The sequence below is a fragment of the Apis cerana genome, linkage group LG4, assembly GCF_029169275.1.
Source record: "Apis cerana isolate GH-2021 linkage group LG4, AcerK_1.0, whole genome shotgun sequence".
NCBI lineage: Eukaryota > Metazoa > Arthropoda > Insecta > Hymenoptera > Apidae > Apis > Apis cerana.
The window spans coordinates 10,613,873-10,636,776 of record NC_083855.1 but is presented as its reverse complement, the minus strand read 5'-3'; the positions used below and the strand labels follow the sequence as shown (position 1 = coordinate 10,636,776).

At 48.8% G+C, this 22,904-nt stretch overlaps 2 protein-coding genes across 6 annotated transcripts in view; both read left to right on the top strand.

Annotated features, from left to right (window-relative positions):
• The window catches only part of LOC107996057 (uncharacterized), a 245,573-nt gene extending 240,016 nt beyond the window's left edge, over nucleotides 1-5,557 (top strand). Inside the window, exons 12-16 of one of the 5 annotated variants that reach the window (XR_009829571.1) lie at nucleotides 615-863; nucleotides 1,051-1,512; nucleotides 1,596-1,871; nucleotides 2,154-2,469; nucleotides 2,568-2,710. Coding sequence is in view for 3 of the 5 variants with exons in the window: in XM_062074096.1 (XP_061930080.1) it covers nucleotides 615-863; nucleotides 1,051-1,512; nucleotides 1,596-1,874; nucleotides 2,200-2,469; nucleotides 2,568-2,758 (1,451 nt within the window). In the remaining 2 variants the exon portion in view is untranslated. Of the gene's footprint in view, nucleotides 1-614; nucleotides 864-1,038; nucleotides 1,513-1,595; nucleotides 1,875-2,153; nucleotides 2,470-2,567 lie in introns of those variants that run through there. The other 4 variants (XR_009829570.1, XM_062074097.1, XM_062074096.1 and 1 more) reach the window with 4 other exon arrangements.
• Nucleotides 5,558-6,932: 1,375 nt separating this feature from the next.
• On the top strand, nucleotides 6,933-21,487 carry LOC107996129 (nidogen). Its single transcript, XM_062074100.1, is given in 22 exon segments — nucleotides 6,933-7,167; nucleotides 7,170-7,397; nucleotides 13,610-13,888; nucleotides 13,982-14,187; nucleotides 14,277-14,368; nucleotides 14,457-14,603; nucleotides 14,967-15,200; nucleotides 15,331-15,856; nucleotides 15,956-16,122; nucleotides 16,262-16,393; nucleotides 16,460-16,558; nucleotides 16,930-17,097; nucleotides 17,447-17,584; nucleotides 17,978-18,103; nucleotides 18,238-18,360; nucleotides 18,636-18,979; nucleotides 19,177-19,513; nucleotides 19,613-19,835; nucleotides 20,040-20,215; nucleotides 20,335-20,443; nucleotides 20,734-20,852; nucleotides 21,013-21,487. Coding segments are annotated over 22 exon segments (4,290 nt in total). The 5' UTR covers nucleotides 6,933-6,978; the 3' UTR covers nucleotides 21,141-21,487.
• Nucleotides 21,488-22,904: the final 1,417 nt, after the last annotated feature.

Below are 22,904 nucleotides of genomic sequence, written 5' to 3'. Positions count from 1 at the left end.
TAAAAATATCTTTTTTCTTTTTTTTTTTTTTACCCCGTATTATCCATATCGGTCGATATTCGGTACACTTTCATTTCGAGAGATATTATTTTATTCGAGAAAATACAATACTTACGGTTTTCCATAAGAAGAGAATTTCCCTCGATTTTCCTCGTAGCACGGCGTGTCGTTCCGCGCCGTCTCTCCTTTCTCTCTTCCTTTCGCTCGAAGAGTACTCGAATACCTCGAAGATCGTTGCCGGGAGAGACAGGGAAACAGGAAGAGAGAGAAAAAGTCGATCCTTAAATCCTTCCACCATCGAGCTTTCGTAATAGCGCGCTCGATGGAAAACAATCATATCGCGGGGTAGGAGAAAAGAGATGGCCAACGCTCGAGGATCGTGTAACGATCGAGAAGAGACAGAGAGAAGGGAGCTCGAAGAAGAGGCTCGATGTAATTACTCGATACTTTTCATCTTCTTACCCTCCGGATGGAGGACTAAACGGGCTCTCCTTCCTTTCCTCTTCTTATCGTCTAATCGTTTGTTTCGTTCTCAACGACGAGCAACGCCCCTCCCTCGGTCTGAGGAATGAGAGGAAAAAAAAAAAAAGAAGGAAACACGTGTCAATTTGCAGACTCGATGTCGGTGATGTCGGACACGGAACGGTACAGACCGCAGTATCCGCCTCCGGTCGGCGCAGGTGTCCTGCCCAGGCCGTATTTCGACCACGAGGACTTCCTCGAGCAAGAGACCAGGCACAAGTTCGACCAATTGGCCCGGCTCCACGAGCTCTACCAAAGCAAACTGGCGCTGGCCAACGTTTCCAACTCGGTCACCTATCAAAGGGAGAACTCATCGAACGCGAACGTCAGAGAAACTCCATGTAAGCCTCTCCAAAGTTTCATCGTTGCTCTCTTCTTCCACTTCCGATTTTCCTCCACTCCCTTCCTCCAATACTCGAAAGAGAATTCGGCAACGTGAAAAATCGCACGTCCTCCCTCCTTCTTTCTCGCAATCGGCTTAGGTCTGTACAACATTAAGCATGGACATTAACGCAGGACAAATTGCAGCCGCCCCCGTCTTCCGTCCGCCGTCGCGATGTCAATCCTTGTCCCTGTCGGACGTGATGTTCAACGACAACGCGAGCAACCACGGCAGCATCTACAGCGAGCCGGCGTACATAGCCGGCAAGTCTGATCAGGAGAAGATCTGCGACAATTGTCGTCAGAGCATGGCGAGGCCGGCCACTGCCTCCTACTGGTATCCGAACAGCGTTGCGCACATAGCCAGCCCCAGAAGGTACTGCGGCAAGCTTGGCGATTGCAACATCTCGAGTCTGAGGCATCCGGACGGTGCCTCGAACCCTAATCTGAAGGAAGAGGTGGAGAGGCTGCCGGGAAACGGTGCCTCCGGCTCGGACCCGGAGGAAGAGTACGTCGAGGCGAAGAAATTGTTCACGGCGGCGGAGAGGTCCGAGAGGACCGTGACCGGCAAGTCGGACATCGAGGAGGAGCTGAACGGCAAGATTCAAGGTGAGGAGAAGATTCGGAAAATCGTTATTGATCGAAGCAGTTTTTAGAGTAGATAGATTCTAAACGAGAGACAATTTTTGCAGCAACGGCACCGCTGCAGTTGTCCATCCCGTCACCGGCCCCATCCTCGGGCCGAATGCAGCGTAAAATTACGAGTCTCGGCTCCTCGATGGGTTTGAACAAGGAGGGATACGATTCTGGGGCGGACTCGACGCCACGGGCAGCGAAACTCTCGCCAGCCACTCTGTCCAGGCATCGCGCGGAGAGTTCTGGCTACGACAGCATCGTCAGGGACAGCGAGACCAGCAGCATCGCCAGCGACTCGTCCAGGCATACGGGAGCGCTTCAAGAGCACCAAGGTAGTTGATATTTGTCCGCTCCCCCGACTTTCCTTCCTCCCGGCAATAAATAAACGTGTCCCCGAGGAATTTACTTCCCCGATCCCTTCTCCTTCTCCTTCGTCCCATTAACGATCGCATGCCACAGCTAGGGAAAATCTCGCACAACAGGAACACAGATAGTCGACGAAATCTTGCACAAAGACCCACGTACAAAGACCCACATCCCACTGAAATCGTCCCGCGAGAAGACAAAGGTGAAAACCCTCTAAAATGGTCCCTCCGTACGGTGGTTCTCCTCAGGTGGCGCTTTGGGAGTTCTAACCTCGACGTTGTGCGGGTGTTTCAGCGGTGGAACAGCGGGTGGCAGAGTGCGGGCTTCGGTCACGGGGCCAGTGCCGGGCCCATCTGCCACGACCGCCATCCGCGGCCCCGGGGATACTCGCGTACACAAGCGAGGACGTGGACATCCTGGACAGGCGCGCGCGGTTGCGCTCGGATCCACGTGGCACGATGTCCAGGATACACAACCTGCGACTACGGCAGCGCCTTCTTAGGCTCGAGCTGCGCGACGCTAAAAGACGCCTCATGGTGCCCGACTCTCGCTGGACCTACGATCGTCAGTATTTCTTCGCCTCTCTCCATACTCGCAAACACTCTCGAGATATATATATATATATTTTTTAATAACACTTTGTCTACTTTTCACGATTGCAGTTCACGTGGAGGAGAGTATGGACTGGCGAGATCCGTCGTTCCTTGAAGCGCTCGAGGCCGAGACGTGTATCCTGCAGAAGCGCGTGCACGCGTGCAAGAGTCACGTCCTGTTGATCACCTGCTTCGACTCCTGCCCGCGGCAATCGTATTCGAGACAGGCGGAAACATCCACGGGGATCCGGATCACCTAACCTAGATTTGGATCAGCGCGCGCGACAGCGTGCTGATCGTCAACGCGGATCGCAGTGTGAACGATTAGAGAGAGAGAGAGAGAGAGAGAGAGAGAGAGAGAGAGAGAAACGAGACGAGCGAGGTCGGTGATGGGAGGAGGAGAATGGGAATCTTTTTTCTCACGATGTCGCTCGACTCCGTCCAATAGTTGTTAAATGACAAGTTTAGTCGTGTATCGTGATCGTCGTCGCCATTGTTACGCACGTCTAAATAAATCGTTCGTAAGGAAGTTTTTCATTCCCTTTTGCCGAGATGGATAAAGCGTCGTCCGCGTTTAAGCCGTGAATTTGTGTCACCTTTTTTCGGATTCGGAAGAAATTCGTTCCTTCCTTTGCGTCTCGATCGCGACTCGGAATTCAAGGTTTCTCGAAGGCGATGATAAATAAGACGTTTGCCGGCGAGGTTAAAAAAAGGATCGTTGGCCGAGATAGCGCGAGACGCATACTTGTCGACACTGAAATAATTTAGCAAGTTGGTGCTGCATTTTTTATACCGATCGATCGTCGACGACTCGACTCGTAGGGAAAATTCAACCGGATCACCGGTTTCTGCACTTCGAATTCGAAATCGACCGGATCGTCGAGGAAATACGATGTTTCGAGATTAGATGATAATTGCTCTGATGCTACTTTGGTGGGCCAAGTTTCGAGAACAGCGCCAATACGAGTAGAGCGAGCAAACTTTACGTCGAAGAATCGTGTCGTGCGTGCTTGGTCGATCAAGATTCGAGTATCGAATTCCTCTGGAAAAAGAAAGAGAAAAAAAACAAACAAAACGAATGCAACGGAGGATGCTCGAATCCTCGATCGACGATTTCGGTACCGAAATTTAAATCGAATAGATTCCTGTGGAATTCGCACCGAATTCGTAAAAAAAAGAAAGAAAGAAAGAAAGAAAGAAAGGAAAAAAAAAATAAATAAATTGATACGAATTTGAAAGAACGAAGAAGCGACGGACAGTGCAAGATAAAAAGAAATAGATAGAGACAAATATACGTAAATATAATACCGCTAAAAGATGGTAACCAGGCGAGAATATCGGCGAAAGGAAGATACGAGAAAATCCTTTCGTATACGGCAAATACGATAAACGCGATAAGACTCGACGGGGAAGAGACGGCGAGATGAAGCGCGTCGTAGTCATTGTATTTAATGCACGCACGTTAATTCAAGAATATTATCGTAGCTTTAATCGTTATCAACAGTTACCGCACTTCGTAGGGCTCTGTAATTCACTTTTAGAAGCGAAGATGAGAACCGAAGATGGGAATGCGAGCGAGCGAGCGAGCGAGAGCGAGAGGAAAGGACGACGAAACGAAAGGGATGAGATAACGAATGGGAGAAAGTAATCGGAGAAAAAAGGATGCTGCGAGGAGCATCGCTTTTCCACGGTAAACGTATTCGTAATCGTAAAAAAAAGGTTGCTCGGTGCGCGAGGTGTGCCCTCTCTCCTCCTCGAATGGAAGAGCGAGAGGCGGCTCGTGGCGCGAACGACGGAGAAGAGGGGCAGAGAGCACGGGATGGAATACGCGAAGTTTAAGCGCGAGAATCTCGCATAGAGTCGAGGCGTGGGCGTGGGTGTAGAGCGTGGAAGGAAGAGGGGGATGGAACCGCGGAGAATGAAAATAGACCGGATGAAAATAAATCCGGGAATGCCGGTAATGCGCCGCCGAGAAACAGAGATATCCAAGCTTTTCGAACCGTGGCCACCATCGATATCGGTGGAAAACCGTCCGCGCCTTTGTCGCTCGACGTCATTCGCCCTCGTCGTTCAGCCTTGGATCGCTGAATACCAAGCTGAGAGACCTTAATTCCCTTACGCGTGCGATCATACAAAATTCATCTGTACTCTTGGTCGTCCACGAATATCGTCGAATCGTGTCATTCAGTGTCGTCGCACGTTTAAATAACCATTGCCAACAAGAGAGCGGATCGCGATAATCCAATTTAACTTCGTGACGATTTCGACGATTCGAGCGAGACGAGGGTGCACGCTGGTCACCGAGCAACGCAGGATCTAACCGATCCCCGTTAGTTGCAGAGAATCGTTCTCGAAGCTACCGGACCGATCGATCGTTAAGCGATCGAGATTCCTGTGTCGTTGTCCGTTTGTTAAACGAACCCGTACGCTATTCGTCCATGTTTCCAGACTGTTCTTAACCCGCCACCGCCGAGTGCACACGCGCCATCTTCACGATCTCCGCCTTTCTTTCCGGTTTAGCTTCGACCCGAACTCGTCCCGCGACCGATTCACAGACGCAACGCTCAAATTCAACAAATACGCACGACGATCTTTCTTCCCCTTTCCCGAAACAGCGTCCCAACTTATCCCAACGTTTATCCTGTTCACCGTCATTTCCGTTTTTTTTCTTTTTTTTTTTTTTTTTACGTTTTAGGAAAACGCGTCACTCCGTCTACCGTGAAACACGACTGGTGAACGATTCAACCGGTAAAGTAAAATAGCGATTAACGATTAAGGATTGATCGACCTCCGCATCATCCTCCGCTCGAGGAAGCGAACGTTACGAGAATTATACACACACACACACACACGTACATATACACATGCGCGCGCACATACCTAACAGGAAACGTACGTACACGAGAACCCACCACACACGTAAAAAAGGAAAAAAAAAAAAGAAACCACACGCGTCTACTGTACCATAATACTTGTACCATATTTATATTTTATATGTACAAATTAGTCATGTAATTTCTTGTAATAAAGATCAATTTACAACGTGTATAAAATCGTAATCGGCGGAAATTTCCATTTCCAGATCGGTATTTATTCGCGACTCTCTTTTTTATTCTCTCTCTCTCCCTTCCACCCTCCCTTCCGGCCTGGACGAGTTTTTCTTCCCCGAATTCCAGACAATTTGGTACCGTTGCGAAGAAGAGGACACGAGGAGGAGGAGGAGGAGGAGGCGAGGGAGGGCAAGATTCCACGCGAGAATTCCTCGGACAAGTTATTGGATCGTTTTCGAGCCAAGAGTCGATGCGTAGCGACGTATCTGGAATTCGGCTCGAGACTTGGCGTGTCTCGCGCGAAGCTAGAGGAACGAGCGAGGAGAAGTGGAGGCAATCAGCAGATGTGCTCGATCTCTAAGTGAGCGAGGGCGAGCGATGAATGGGGAAGGTAAGGCAGGTAAGGACGGTAATTAGAGGCGGAATCGGAAGCGAGCTGAATGACGCGGAAGGGGAACAATGAAGGCTCGTGAGATACGCTCTTCTCCGGGAGGAAGAGCGCTGTTACTGTGAAAAACAAGTAACGGTGTTTGAAACGAGACATTAAACGAAATTGGATCGGATCGTTAAACTAGTTCTCTTCTCTTTTTCTTACTTAATTTTTTCGATTTCGTTCGAAACGCGCAAGGTCGAAACGAAATTCTCTCCCACCGATGAGGATCACGTTGGATCGAGGTTTGGATTGGTAATCGCTGGTTCTTCACGGATCGTTCGATGTGGGCAATCTTGGAGCAACCTTGAAATCCAATTGTAAGCTCCTCCGATTATTCGCCCTAATTAAATCTTTCGAGACGCGTGTGAAGATTGGATAATCCCCGTAGACCTTGATAATGGAGAGAGAGTAGAGTGTGGATGCGAATGCGTTACGCGCGATCGGATAATAAGATGGCTATCTGATAAATATTCGTTTCGCAAATGCAAGAAATTATGCACACGTATCGCGCGAAGAGAAAAATAAATGAGCTTGGAAACCCGATTTATTATCGAAAGCCTGCAAAAGTCAAGAAAAATTAGCTATCGTAAATAAGATGGAAAATATTTACTCTAACTGCGATTAGAATTCTCCTTATCGCGTGGCGCAAAACAATCCTCTAATAAATTATAGAAAAATTCTTTCCTTGGTATTTCTCCGTTATCCGTCAATTTTTCTATTTCTTTATCCGTAAGAAGATTGTCCACACTTCTCTGCACATCGAAACGATCGAACGTCGTAATAAAACGTCAACCGCGAAACTTCGAATCGACCAAATCTCTCGAGATTCTAACGACAACGAATGGAAAATAATGAAAATAGATAAATAGATAAATAAATAAAAATAAATAGAAAAAGTGAAAGAAGACAAAGAAACATTAGAAGAAAAAAAAAGCTTAAAAACAATCAGAGTCGCGAAAGCTCGATACTCGCGTGCGAAGAGGCGAGCGTTGGCGCGATGGAGGGGGGGCCACGGTACGAAATTATCGGCGGCACAGGGAGAGAGAGCAGAGAGACGACGGTGTTTCATGCGTTCGAAAGAAGAGCGGCCGAGAGGACGAGCGGGCAAAGGCGATTAGGGGGCGGCAAGAGAGAACTCGTGGTCGCCTTCGTGGCGGTGTCGATCGACAGTAGCGTGAAGGCAGTCAGAGAGAGAGAATGACTCGTCGCGCGTGTCGTCTAAGCGTCTCGTGGCCGGCCCTGGTGCTCGCCCTGATCGCGCCCTTCGCCGTCGCCCTCAACAAGAACGATCTCTACCCTTACTCGATACCCGGCACCTCGATCCTGCAAACGGATCCCAACGGGTTGCTCTTGTCCGCGGAGACGATTCTCAAGACGCCTATCGCATTCTACGATCAAATCTTCAATTCCATATTCGTAAGTAGAATCCACTTTTTCATTCTTCGTATCGGTTCATCGCATTTTATAATCTCGGTTTCGTTGCTTATTCGATTCGATGGATTTTTTCTTTTTCTTTCTCTCTTTCTTTCTTTTTTTTTTTCTAATTTCAATCAGGCGGATAAATCGATCGAGATGGAATTTCGAGCGAATAATTTTTGTTACGCGTTATAACAGCGGATTAGATGGAGACTCTAAGGCAAGGATTTATTTTAAAACTCGGCGGAGAGGGAAGCGGATTCGGCGGATAAAATCGTTATTTTTATCCAACGAGAACGTGGATGGATCGCGCCGCGGTTTTCCACCGGGTTGCGGTGGCCACTCCGCATCCGGCCCCGTTTAATTTCGGTGCTCACAAAAATACACGGTAAAACCCTCGATCGAGGGCCGCGGGGGCTGCTGGATCCGTCGTTCGAACGACGAGTAACCCTTGCTGCGCGCGAAATTGTGTAAACACGGGGCGCGCGTGCCACTGTTTACGCTTTGTGGGGAAAGGGGGAGAGCAACACGAAAATCGTTTATTTAATGTTTCAAATTAGGACCGACATTCGTGTGTGTGTGTACGTGTGCACGCGTGTGTCGCAAGAGGAAACGTCTCTTCTGTTCCCTTGTTCAAGTACGACAAATAATTCACTTAGGGGAACGCGTCGTTTCGATTTCGACCCGATGGAAGAGAAAAAAGAGAGAGAGAGGAAGAGGTCCGACAAGGTCTCGAGAAAGATTGTCGAGAATGGTGCAACTGGTTTCGTTAAATATTAATTCGCGCCGAGAAGCGAGAAACATTCGGTCATCCCCTTAATTCGACTCGTGGTCTAATCTGTCGTCATCTTCTGGCGTGACACGAATTCATTGTACGCGATGACGGTCAAACGGTCCCGCAGTCGGCGCGCAATCGGTTAATTGCGCTTGGGTCGTCGCACGAGCTGCTTCTCATGCTTCTCGTTGCGCGTCACTTGTCACGCGGGCCACGCTCGCCTCCACCGATGGAACCGATCGATCGATCGATCGAACGAACGAGCAACTCGCGATAAGACGCGAATTCGAAATAGTTTCTCGAAAACGTTTCTAGAAAGAGGAAATAATAGAATGAAAACTCACTTCTCGGCTAGAATTCTCGAAAAGGGGAAGAGAGATAAGATTTCCCCGATTTCTTTATCTAGATACCAAATTTTTCGGCTATTAAGATTAGCTGCGAAAAGCGGTATTGAGTCATGGTAGACAAACAGATGTATTGGTTGTACGGTGATCTCACTTTTCCACGAACCGATTCACGTCGGAGTCTCGTACGCGCTCTGAATGGACATTGATTACGCCCCTCGTCTCCCCCTCCTCCACGCGTGTACCAAGGTATATCGGGAGGTGTCCTCCTTCTAATTGATCCACTCGCCACGAGGTGTAGTATGATCTCATACGTGTCCGTGCTTCCTTTTCCTCCTCCTCCTCTTCTTTTTTATCGCCTCGTAAAAAACCGCACGCTGCGGAGAAAACACACGCGATCGAGCGGATGATAATTGCGACCCGTGACGTTACGCGCCACGACCCACGGTTTACCTCCTTAATAAGATGTCCTTCGTCGATACGCGAGCATCGCGTAATTCCAATCATTACCTGTTGGAAAACGAGCCTGAAAATTTGAATATCGCGCACGTATCACGTATTACGTTTACGGCATCGATCGAGCCCCTCTCTCTCTCGCACGCCTGTTCCATTCATCGACACGGTCGATAAAGCGATCGCCGTGCCGAATCGTGGACGCATCATCGACGCGACGGCCCCTCCCCGCGTTTCACCCGCGTGTCTCCCGTCTATCGAATCAACGCGGTCGAACGAGCCGCACGCGTTCTCCGGGTACAACCGGAAGGGAGCCTGCCGGGATTATCGACGGTTAATCGTCGGGGGATACATCCGTTAACGAACTCGGATCGCAAAGATAGCGAGAATCCCATTCATCAAGATGCGGGGCCTCGATAGAATCGGGATCGGCCTCTTCCAGATTCGTTTCGCTCTCTAGGAAACCCCTCCGTTTTTCGTTTCGCGGCCGCACGGTTAATTAAGCTCCGTCGGCCATCAGATAAATATTTAATTAGCCTTCCGCTCCCCCCACTCTTTAATCCCCGTTACGCAAGAATATACGAGGAGCGGCGATAAATCGGCGAGACAAACGATTCGTGGTTGTCGTTAATTAAATGGATAAATAAACGCTCGACTCGACGAGTAATCTACATATAAAAATGCAATGTACGAAGATACATCGATCTCCCGTTTTTTTTTAACGAGCTTCGTTAATCAGAGTTTTGGTTTAATCCGTCGAAAAAGTAACTTTGTTAAAAATTTCGAATAAAGTTACTTGGAGCAGTCGTTGAATTTATTCTTATTACGTTTCAAATTTATTAATATAATATTTTCCATTACTATTATTATTACGTTCGACGAGCACTAAATTATCGAAGCAACTGTTCGATTATCGTTAAATTTTATCTTTAACTCGTTTAACGTCACGATAAGAGGGGGAAATAATGCGTGGAAAAGAGAAAAAAAAAAAAAAAAGAAGAAGAAAAAGAAGGAGAGTCAGGAATTAGCTTATTGCGCACCGTTTCGCGGAAATTTAGTAGAGGGAACGAAGAGAGAGAGAGAGAGATAGAGAGAGAGAGATACCTGTTGGTTGTCCGCTCGTCGGAAGATACGATCTCGCTAAACGAATGGTATCGGAAACCGGCCGCCGGTGGATTTGCATCCAGATGGACGTTAATGCGATGGACGATTTACGGTGTAAACGCGGCCAATTAGCCTTGACGCTTTCCCACATTAGTTAACCGACGATTTGTAGGAGTGATGGCGGCGGGCCGCGTTACGAAATTCCTCGGCTCGCGATTCTTCCCGCCGCGGCGACGTCATCCACCGTCGCGGACCCCAATTAAACTCGTTTGAAAAATTCGCGGTTAATTAAATTACCGCCAACTCGTGTGAATGCGTTTTTAACTGGTCTAAGGAGTCGTTAGTCCTCCATTGCGCATGCTAAATTTTACATATGCGATAGAGAGAGAGAGAGGTATCCTAGTTGGTACAACGCGTCGGTATTTTAGAAATACTCGTGTAATTTGAATTGGTCGCAATTAAGGAGGAAGAAGGATGGCGGAGTCGCGTCGCGCTGGCACGAAGAATTCGAGTGAAATTGAAAGGAACGACGGTTGTTTGGCGTGCAAACCTTCGCATCGATTGACACAGATATCGGGGTCGCGATATACGTCCGCGACGATCTACTTAGAACTCGCTGCCTACACGACAATCATCTCTATTTCGTCGCTCATCGTCGACGATTCGCAGTCATCAAAATGATTGCGGCCGATTACACGATTGCGTTAGCGCGTGCGGCCCGCCTTGTTCACCTCGCCTCGAGCGAATCCATCTCTCCCGCCCCCCTCGAGGAAAACACCCGATCGATCCTGATCAACACGCGCGAGGGGATGGAAGCGCGCGACCTTCGAACTGTCCCCTCCGAAACGATCCAGTTTTCCAGCAGTCTACTCAACGAGCACCGAGTAGCCGCGGAGCTTCTTGTTTATCGCGGCTAATTGAACCCATCCCGCAGATTTTCCGCAGATCCAATTTCTTTTGAAGAGTTTCTCGGGGAGAGGGAAGAGGGGAAGAGGTCCCGCTCCCGTCGCTTTTTCTCCTTTTTCCGTGTAGGTGAATTGGAGCGGGAGAGAGATGTTATTCCGCTGATGGACGATTGATTGAACGCACGAGGGGGGTTGCCTCTCGTCGCGCCATATGATCGCGTGCGCTCACGGTCACGAGGAGGAGATGCAATTACGGTACGTTACGAATCGTTAAGTTCGAATTATTCCATTCCGCGACGATCGGCGAAGCCGCATCAGGAAGCGAAGAATCGGTAACAAGTAAGGCAACAAGACGGAGATTTCCTCGGCGCGTATTGCTCGCGACGCGAGACCGTCTAGCCAGCTATCGTCTATTTTCACTTCGGTTTTCTCTTCGGTTTATTCGATTAGCCGGAGGGAGGGTTACGTGTGTGCGTGCGTGTGTGTCATCGGCTCAGCTCTGACCTACGACCCGAGCGATAGCCCCGAAGGAGATAGCGGCGGAGTCTCCTCTCTCGAAACGCGCCACTGTCAAAACGTCCGCCGATCTATACGGGCCGTGAAGGAAAGAGAAGCGAAAACAGAGAGAGAGAGAAGACGATCGATGTTCGACGGTGGAACTGGTCGCGGTTGCTCTCCCATCGATTATCGGTGATCCTGGTTTGCCGGCGTCCCCGTAATTATCGCACGGAAAATCGTCTAATCGGAAATGGCTAATCCGTGCCGATTGGAATCGATCGTGGCCGGGATTAAAAGGAGAGAAAGGGTGGACGTTCGATCGGAATAATTATGGAGAAGTTGGCTCCCGGACTCTTTTTGTTCTCTCCTGGCCCCATTCCTCCTTTCTTGTCCCTGTTTCTACTTTTCCTCTTTCAATTAAATTCGACTCGGCGCGAAATTGGTCGCGTTCCACGCGAAAGAAAAACCCGATTGATCGCGATCCGAAACCCGATTGAAAGCGGCCCGATTGGACGGCGAATCCAAATTGCACGGAATATACCCTCGCTGGATAAATTTTAATCACGGGTCGAAAAAGTAAACGCGATTGTGATCGGAAAAAAGAAAGGGGCGGAGATCGAGAACGTAATTTCGAAATTGTTCTTTGCGTTTCGAAAATATTACGGAACGTAGAAGCGTCCGTATGAAAAGCTAACGAGTCAATCAGCGTGACGAAGAGAATCATCCCCTGATTCGGTTTAATTCGTGTCAATTCCCCGGGGACACCAGGTCGCTCGTTGAACGATACGGCCCGGCTGTTAAATTTGACGCGACGTCCGCGTTATTAGCCGCACGTGAAAACAATACGTCGAGCAGCGTCGAGCGGTCAAAAGTTGGAGGAATCGGAACGTGGGACCGGTCGAAACTAGGCCGGAATTTGATCGTCGCGTTAAACTTGGTCAATTAGCAAGGGTCGTTGACTATCAAGCGTTACTTCCGTCTTCCCTTTTGTCCCTACACCCGCACGTCTACCCTCTCAACGCCTATTGTTTTACGTTATGTCACGCCTTGGTGAACGTGAAACGAGCCACCAATTTGTCCGCGCCAATTTATGACGAATTGTAATTACCCAATTTTTAGGGGGAAAGATTTTAAAATGGGAAAACGCCAGATTGAAAATTCGAAAAACGGAGATAAAAAATAATTCACGAGGATCTTAATCGAGTTTCAATTTCCCGACTTAAAAGCTCGCGATATTCTTACGTCTCGAGATCGTGGAGGAACATTTCCGAAAGGAGAAACTTCTTTAGGAGGCGAGATCGAGATCCCGGTGACCCAAAAATACGCCACGAAATAGGCCGCGTGTGAACAGATGTCCCGACGACGGAAACATTCGCGGGAAAGCAAAAATAGTGTTTCGGTGAAGTTTTAATTTCGTCCTCGGTTCTCGTTAAACGCGAAGAACCGTGACCCGTGGTGGCGAGGGAACAGCTGCTCCCTGCCGCCACGAATATGGAGCAACGCGCGCGCTTTTCAGTTTAGCCAATTGACGACGAAACGACGAAACGTCTCCAGACCTCGCCCCTTTCGTTTCAGCTTCGTTGAACCTCTCGTCGTAAATATAAAATGTTTCATCATTCCAATCGTCGAAATTTTGCGCCGATTTACTTTTAACCAAATTTTTCTCCCAATTTTATTTTATCTCGGGACAACAGTTATCCCGATTTCCCGATAATCGCGATGGAAACGATTTTAAATCGATTTTAAAAAAGATTCGAAAGTCGGGAAAGTCTTTCTTTCGACTCTTTATTTTACGACTCTTCTTACGAACTAGCAGAGGATCTAGATATCCGGATTTCGTCCTTTGGAAAATATCCCCGCCTGAAATTTAGAAACCTCCTAACGGTTAACTCGAAAGGGGTAAAACTTAGATAAAGACCGTCGGGGAAATTTTATCTCTGGATTACATCGAACGGATAATGAAAGTTTCGCCAACCAGACACCGAAACGACGGCACGCCTCGTCCGACTAATGAGAGTTTTAATTACGAGTGGTCCTAGAATCCCCCCACTCCTTCATCCTCCCGTTACTTTTCCATTTCAAGAAATTAACCAACGCGCAGAAAGAAGAGATGATCTTACCCTGGTTTCACAGGTGAACGGAAATGGCGTCCTCTCGTTCGCGAGGGCGATGCACAGGTTCTTCAATATCGCGTTCCCCCTCGACGATCCGGTTATCGCGCCTCTCTACACGCACGTGGACACGAGAGGATCCGGAAGAGTGTATTACGGCGAGACGGACGCGCCGGAAATCCTGGCCAGAGCGGGGGGCATGGTACGCTCGGCTTTCACGGACGCGGCAGACTTCGTGCCGACCCACGCGTTCCTCGCCACTTGGGTCGACGTTGGATACTACAATGGGAAAAGCGACAAGGTGAGTCGAGGAGAGGATTTATTATTATTTCCAAGAATACAGAGATGATGATCGGTCCTTCGTTCACGCGGATAATTCCATCTCTCGCCTCAGGTGAACACGTACCAGGTGGCGATCTCGTCGAACGGCACGCACTCCTACGTGGAACTGTTGTACCCGGATGACGGTATCCAGTGGATCCAAGGTGAGTCGCATCCGAACGGGTTGCCGGACGCGAAGGCGCAGGCGGGATTGATGAGCGAGGGAAGGATGTACACGCTGAGGGGTTCGGGGACGGATCAGATCCAGAACGTGGACAAGTGAGTCATTCGTTCGATCGAGGAGAGAGTTTCTCTTCTACTTTCTTTCTTCTTCTTCTTTTTTCTTTTTTTCTTTTTCCATCTTGCAGATGGTCGAACGTGAACAGACCTGGCCAGTGGCTGTTCCAAGTCGGGCCGATCTCCGACGAGGAGGATATCAAAGTTCCCGACAACGTGGAAGGTAAAGTTCTTCGTGGAGAAAGCCGCTTCGATTCTTACGATTCTTCCGTGGCTAATATAACGGTCTCTGTTCGATGTTCGCCGATCAGATAGCAGCGCGACGAACGAGGTAGCTAACTGCAGAACGGGAGCAACGACTTGCCATAGCAAGGCGACGTGTGTCGACTACGAGGTGGGCTTCTGCTGCCATTGCAAGCAAGGGTTTTTCGGGAACGGCAAGTCCTGCCAGCCGAACGGTAAGAATCGAGGAGGGGCGGTCGTCGTAAACCCTCCAATTATCCGCGAGTCACATCCCTTTGATGTAGCCACGCCGCATAAAAATTCGCCTTCAAGAGCTCTCTCCGCGCTTTTAACCCTCTCCGACTCTTCCCCCTTTTCGAACACCGCGAAACGAGGCCCGATAACGGACAATTCCGTTCTCTCTGATCTATTCATAGATCGCGCAGGGAAACGTGGCCGTTTCGAGGACCTCGTAAAATGGGGTGGATCTGCCCGAAGAGAAAGAGATCTCTTTGATCGACTCGTGACCGTGAGAGTGGTTAATTTAGAGAAGTTGATTTAGACGGGCAACGAGATTAAAACAACGATACGATTTGCAGATGTTCCGCTGCGAGTGAACGGGCGAATTTCCGGGACGATCAACGGCGTGGAATTCCTCGCCAGGGATCTTCAGTGTTACGTGCAGACGAAGGATGGAAGGACGTACACGGCCCTGTCGAGGGTGCCCGAGGAGATCGGGGCCAGTTTCCAGTTGCTTGGCAATCTGGGCGGAGTGATCGGTTGGTTGTTCGCTAAACCGATCGGCGAGACGAAAAACGGTTACGAGCTGACAGGTAGGGAAGGTTGTCCAAGGGAGGGGGGACGCCTCTCCCATCCCCCGATTCCTCCCCTTCCTTTCGTCCAAAGTTAGAGAGACTTCGACCCGAAACTTTGGCCAATAACGGAACGAACAATCGTTTGCAGGGGGTTTGTTCAATCATACGGCGGAGTTGACATTCCCGTCAACCGGCGACAAAGTAACGATACGAAGCAATTACCTCGGCCTGGACGTGTTTGGCCAGCTGAAGATGCAGGCGCAGATCGAAGGAACGTTGCCGCAATTGGGGCGGGACACCGGCCTCGATTACGGGGACTACGATGAACTTTACACGAGGGTGCAAACAGGCGTGATCCGCTCGCGGGCCGAGAGAATTTGCAAACTGACCGAGGGCGGCGAGAGTCGCGAGCTCGACTTCGTCCAGGACGAGACCATATATTACAACGAGTGTCCGTATCTGACCGTCGAACCCGAGGACGATACGACCAGGCTCAAGTTCTTCAGGGGCGTCACTACTTACGAAGCGACCGAGGGGATTATACGTTTCGCTGTCAACACCAAAGTAACGCCTCTCGAGGAGGAGGATCCGTGTATTCAAGGAAGGGAGACTTGCGGCGATCACAGTTCCTGCGTGGTGGACGGCGACAGCTTCAAATGCGTCTGTAATCCTGGGTAAGAAGTTTCACTCGAACTTGGCCGTCCTTTCTGCACGATTTATTCATTAGAATTCTCAAAGATTCTCAAAGAAACGTCGTACTTTTATCGCGTCAGTTACCAGTATTTGTACGAGGAAGACGGGAGCGCGATCTGCATCGACGTGAACGAGTGTACAGCAGGAAAGCACATGTGCTCCCCCGACGCGCAGTGCATCAATCAGGAGGGTAGCCACACGTGCCAGTGCAGACCCGGCTTCTCCGGGGATGGTCGAACTTGCGACAGTAAGTTGGCCGTTTACCAACGGAAACTCGGGTTACCAACCGGTAACTCGGTCGAAAAAAATCGATAATTCCAACACGGCCTTTCCGTTTTACTAACAGTCGATAATATCGGTGTATCTATCTTTTGTCGACAATACAGAGCTCCCCTCGTGCGAGGAGACCAGATGCGACAATTACGAGCAGTGCGTGATGATCGAGGGGGCGCCTAATTGCATCTGCCTGCCTGGATTCGAGGATACGGAACAGGGTTGCTATCCAGTCTCCCAACGCGGTAAGACTCGATCTCTTCGATCTCCTCGATCTCCTCTCTTCGATATCAATCGAGCAATCGTTACAGCCCCCTGCGACGTCGAGGATAACTGCTCCCCGAACGGTTTCTGCAATCTCGACGCGGAAAAACAGAAATACATCTGCATCTGTTTGCCAGGTTTCATCGGTGAGTGTTCAATTCGATTAAACAGGGACGCGGAGAGATTTTCTAAGCGAACGAATTTAATCCGCCGATATAATTCCGGTGTCATCAGGAACCGTCGAGTCATTCAATTTCGTCGAACCCATTAAATTCATCACCTCGATACATTATTTAACACGGTCAAATAAAACCGTGGAAATCAGATAATTAAATATATCGCGATATGCTCATCAACGTGGAACGCGATCGAATTTTCGATTGGGAATAATTCGACGGGCGGAATCGCGCGAAATCGGGCCAATTTCCCCGCGTGCCGTTTTCCACCGAAGCCGCGCTGCATTTTCGAACGAATCCCGAGTATCACCTTCCGCGCCAACGATCACGATCGTTTCCAGGCGATGGGTACACGTGTTACCCGGACGCCGAGGTAACCACAACGGACGAACCGCCTAAACCGCAATGCATGGAGGAGATGTGTTGGTGTTCAAGGGGCTGGGAGTATCGGAATAACGAATGCGTGCGGCAGGAAGAGGAGACAAGGACCGCGGACTACGACCGAGACTGTAAGTAACCGCGACAAAGGGACCTCCCCCCCTTCTTCTTCATTATTCAACTTGTAACGTCGGATGTTCGAATTCGTGCACTTTATTTTAATCAGGCTAGTTGTCCTTTGTCAAAGCATTTTTTAAGCATGGTTAAAATTGCACGTTGATCAATGAGAGTGAATTCTAATTCTAATAAACAGACGCGTCGAATCAGAGATTAATTTTTCCCACGGATCGATGCACGGAACTTGAACTAATTGCACGATGTTGAAAAAGTAAAAGAGAGAAAAGAAAAAAAGATTACACTCGTCTCGTACGATGATTCACTAACCTGTGGCGACGAACGATTTTGCACCGTGCGTTCCAGTATCGGCACGCCCGCTCCCGGAATGCTACGAAGACAACTGCATATGTCCTTGGGGACATAATTACGACCGTTCGAAGGAGATTTGCGTGCCACGACCTGGATACAAACACGAAACCATGGGTCCATCCGGAGTTCACTGTACGATACGCTTTGCCGTTGCTAATTTGGTCTGCCTAATAATACATATTTTGCACGAGCTTCACGCTTCACGCGCATATAATACTCACTACTACAAATTCTACTCCTCCATATTTTTCGATCGAACTCATTTTGAAAATAGGTTGACCGTCTTATCGGTCGCGATACGAAACGTACAAGTGCAAGAATATCGGAAAGATGGAGGGATCTTTCCCTCCGAGATTAAAAATACCACGGTCAACCTGTTTTACATCTGGCACGTCTTTTCAAAAAAAAAGGAAAGGCGTAAGCGTTATTTTCCTTTTTCCAAAACGATATCGAGTCGATCGAAGAAATAGAAATCGCACGATGCGAGTTGGAAGCATTATCGTAATTGCGCACGCTTGTGTCTAGTATCGTGCAACGTGATGAACAGATGTCACCCCTACGCCCAATGCATCTACGTGACCAGCACAGCGGACTACGAATGCCGGTGCAATCCGGGTTACGAGGGTGACGGTATGGAGTGCATAAAAACAGGTACGTTCGCCCGCATCTTCCCCATTCATATTCTCATTCCGAATATATCGAATATCGTGGCTCGTACGCGAGGAGAAACTCGAGAAACGTTCGTCGACGAGCGAATTCACAATTCCCTGTTGTCTTCAACACAGAGGTGTCCTGTTTGGAAGTGGACATTTGCGACCCGAACGCGTCTTGCCAGCAAGAGGAGTCTCTGGCCAAGTGCGTGTGCAATCCAGGATTCGAGGGAGACGGAACCACGTGCAGCCCTATCGGTCATATATCATATCTTTCGTATCTTTCTTCTTCTTCTTCTTCTTCTTCTTCTTCTCTACTCCTCCCTTTCGCTGTCCCTCTCCCTATCGTTCATCGACTCGTCGCAAAGATTCCCATCCCCGCCAAGATTCTTCTTGCTTCTTGCGCCCGAAGAAGCGAAAGCATGACCGCGATCATCGTCTCCTGTAAAAAAGAACGCTGTCCCGATCTGCTCTTTTTCGAGACCCGTTCTTCTACGACTGGAACTAGCAACTTCGTTTTCACGCATACACAGACGAATGCAGCAGCAGTTCCTACTGTCTGGAGAACGAAAGATGCTCGTACAATTCGGCGAGCTCCCGCTACGAGTGCACGTGCAATCCGGGATTCAGCATGGTGGACAGCCGATGCGTGGTGTCCGATTGCTCGACCAACCCGTCCCAGTGTCACGTGAACGCGCAGTGCGTTTCGACCGGCGAAGGTGGCTACAGGTGCGTGTGCACCGAGGGATACAACGGTGACGGGATCCGGCAATGCGTCGAGGACCACATAGGTTGCAACGTGCTGAATAATTGCGGCAGGAACGCGGTCTGCGGCTACAATCAAACCTCCGCGAATTTCGTCTGCGTCTGCCAGCAGGTATGTTTATTGAATCCGCAGATTCGTCCGCGGTATTATAGGTTTCTGGCTGATCGTCCACTTGATCGTCGCTTCTTCTCTTTCCAATCGGGACGAGAGAGGCGGTCGAGTAAATCGATTGAACGCGAGGAATGGAAAAGTGGAAGAGGAGAATTGGACGACGTTCAGGAAGAAGAAGGAATTTTGGGTAATTTCAGGGCTACTACGGCGACGGTTTCACGTGCCTGCCGCAATCCTCGTGCAGACACGACCCCGCGATCTGTTCGCCTGACGCGACATGCGTCGCGGCTGGGGAGAATCAATTCGCCTGCGTGTGTAACGAAGGCTTCACCGGGGATGGGACCAACTGCAAATCGAGGCCCAAACACGAGGCCAACTTCCTGTTGGTGAATCAGGGAATGGCCACGTTGAGGATTCCATTCGCGCCGACGTACGAGGATCCCGGAAGCCCTATTTACATAGCGTACATGCAGATGGCGATCGCGATCGATATCGATTGTATGAACGGGAAGGCTTATTCGAGCGACATCAGCGGTAAGATTCGTTTCCTCTCGTTGAGTAAATCTTCGTGAGCAATTAATTTTCCCTCTTTTCTTTTGCGCAAACACGAACAACAGAGAATAATCGTTGCAGGTAATCGAATAATCGAGTTGACGTACAACGGATCGATGGCCGAAACTTTCTTGCCGAAAGTTAGCAATCCGGAGGGATTGGCGATCGATTGGGTCTCGAGAAATATTTTTTGGACGGGGAAAACGACCGTCGAGGTGGCCAATCTCGAAACGAAGAAACGGAAGGTGCTCGTTTCCGATGGATTGGTCAATCCTAGGGGAATAGCCGTGCACCCGTATCGTGGGTGAGTATCGTTCCCCCTCCCCTCCGTCGCTCGTGTCATCTGTCCAGCCAGATATTAAATTCGACGCGAAACGTTCCCTCTCTCTGGTGAAAATTGATAATTCGATGGGATGGACGGGAGAGGAGGGAGGGAAATAAGGAAGGAGAGAGGAGGAGGAGGAAATTTTGTTAATTCGACGAAACGGATGAAATTCGATTATTTCAGAAAGATATTTTGGTCCGATTGGAATCGCGCGTCCCCGAAATTGGAGTGGGCGAACGAGGACGGCACTGATCGTGCAATCTTCCTTCAAGGGGATTACGTCAAGTTACCGAATTCATTAAGTATCGATTGGGCGATGGATGAGCTGTGCTGGGCGGACGCCGGAACCTTTACGATAAGTAAGAGCCAGATATCCCCGTGAATGTTTCTCCCCCTAATAGACGCGACACGATCGTCCGATCCATCCGTAATATCCGTCCTCTTTGTCCTCCTTTTTTTTTTCGATATTCGTTCGCAGGCTGCATGGAGATCGATAGCAGGAAAATTAACGTGGTCGCCAACCAGCTCACCTACCCGTTCGGCCTTGCGATCTCGCAGCAGCATTATTATTGGACCGATTGGAAGACGTGAGTAATCGATCGATGCGATCGATATCGCTCTCTGAACGTGTAAATTTTTCTTTCTTTCTTTTCTCTTTTTTTTTTTTTTCGTTAATGATCAACGACGAATTAACTCGACGAGTTTAAAATTAAATATTCGAGAGATTGTATGACGCGACAAGGTAAAATTACTACTGAAGCACGAAAAAACTTTGAGAGCTTTAAACGAGTCGGGTATAACGAGTCGGGAAATATTGGATAGAGTGGAGTGCAAGTTGGAGGATATTTCAATCATCCATTATTATTTACCGTCCTAGTCACAAAATCGAAGTTGCCATGAAGAGCACCGGGGACAGGAAACAGGCCATATCGGTACCACCAGGAGGAAGCGGTAAATTATACGGGATAGTCGTCGTTCCCGAGTCGTGCCCGAGAGGTAAATCAAGTTTTACGTTATTACCTCTCCTCGTAAATTGGCCATAACCCTTAAAACTTAGCGATTAAAATCGAAACGAGCGCGATAAGCGGAATGATAATGGAGATAATCGAGCGCCGGATTAATCGGGAACGAACGAATTATTCTCTGCCCACAACAGTGACCAACGCGTGTCAATTCGAGAGCGGAAGGTGTAGCAAGGATCAACTGTGCCTGCCGAACGGTCAAAATGGAAGATCGTGTGTGTGCGCGGACGACGCGGACGGACCTTGTACCGACAATCTGTAGCGTGCCATCGCGGTTGGCGGCCATCGAAGATGAAAGGGAAGGGGAGGAAGGCACGAGGCTCGGTCGAGCCGATCAAAACGATCCAAATTCTTTTTGATATTCGACCGATCGTCGCGTTGCGTTTCGTTAGATTATAATAACGTGTAAATTATGATATTACTACTTTCTACGATTGCATATAATTTTTATCGTCCAATCGTTGTTTCGAGTAACGCAATCTTTTGTATCCAAATATCCGGAGTCCGCGGCTCTATGAAGCCGGCTGTATGTACACGCCGCGACTCGATCACGCGTTATTTAATAAATAAATAAAATAAATAAAAACGAGAGATATTGAAAGAAATAAATTATTGCGCGTTCACACACGTTGCACGTACACACTTACTTAAGCAACATGATTTTTAAGCTTCAAAGTTGGTGATTAATACAAGTTTTCCGCATGTCAAGTGGCGTTACTTGCGGATAAAGTGGAAACTTTGTTCGAAGTAGCTACGTCGAAAGACGAGAGGGAGAAAAAGAAGAGGAGGAGGAAGGGAAAAAAAAGGAAGAAGTAGAGTTTAATTTCCTGAGCGATTACTAGCATTAAGACGTCATTCTGCCACAGTTCCGGGAATAAGAAGAAAAGCAAAATCCCGTTCCCGTAAGATGACGATAATAAATCTTTCGATTTTCGAGCGGCATTCTTTATCCCCGTGAACGAATAAACCTCGGTGTAACGCGGCACGAAGGTAAGACCGTTAGGGAAGCCAATTACGATGTTCATTACCGGCGTAACAACCGGCCATTTCATTTTTCCGTCCTTGTATTACGTTAATAAGCAACTACTTAGAACCTGTAACAAGAATAACACAGGCGAACCAGAACCACGGTATAAAAAAAAAAAAACTCGAATGTCTGCCCTCGATCTTACCACCAATTATCTTTCTTCGCGAGATGTATATGTATATATTAATATCTAAAAGCGGAGAAATCACGATCAAGGATTAAGGACAAAGCAGGGATGACGAGTGGCATCCATCCGTCCCGTCCATTCCGTCTGTCGCAAAGGGAGAGTTTATCGACGAGCGATCCCGACAAGACAATTAAATTTTCCTTACCGCAATCTCTTTGAACGCGTCTAATTGGGCGGCCGCAAATCGACGAGGAGTCCTCGGCGGTCGAATCGACGACGCGATTGTAGCAAAGCCGGAGGAAGAGAAGCGACAAAAGGCGTGGAGAATCTTTGCGGTTCCAACCGCAGAGATAAGAATCTGCCAATGCGTCTCCAAGGAGTTTTCTCGTGTAACTTGACGGTTTAACCCGGGTTAACGGCGGAGAGAGATCCGAGGGAAAGGAAGGGAAAGTGTCGTTTCGTCGTCTCCACGGGAAATTACACGCTTTCTCGCGTCCCTCTCCTCGGATCGACTCGATCCCCCTGCGCTCTTTCTCCGACGTTGATACGAAGGCCGACGTTTGTTACGAACAATATACAAATATTCAACAACAACGGACAAACAAAGGCACGAAAGGAGTTATTTGTTAAGTAAACACGCGAAAGCCAATATCGCGAAACGGTATATATTGTTTTCTTGCGAATATCGAATACACGAGCTCGATGCGTTCCGTTGGGAGTGGAAGGAAGTTGATTTATTAACGATCGAAGCCAAGTCGAAACCGCGAATCAACGAATTCGTAGAAAGGAAAACGAAATCATGTAATTTCCACCGGATTAGGAAAACGTACGAGAATGTAATTGTTTAGTGCAATAATGAAAATAGGTTAGGA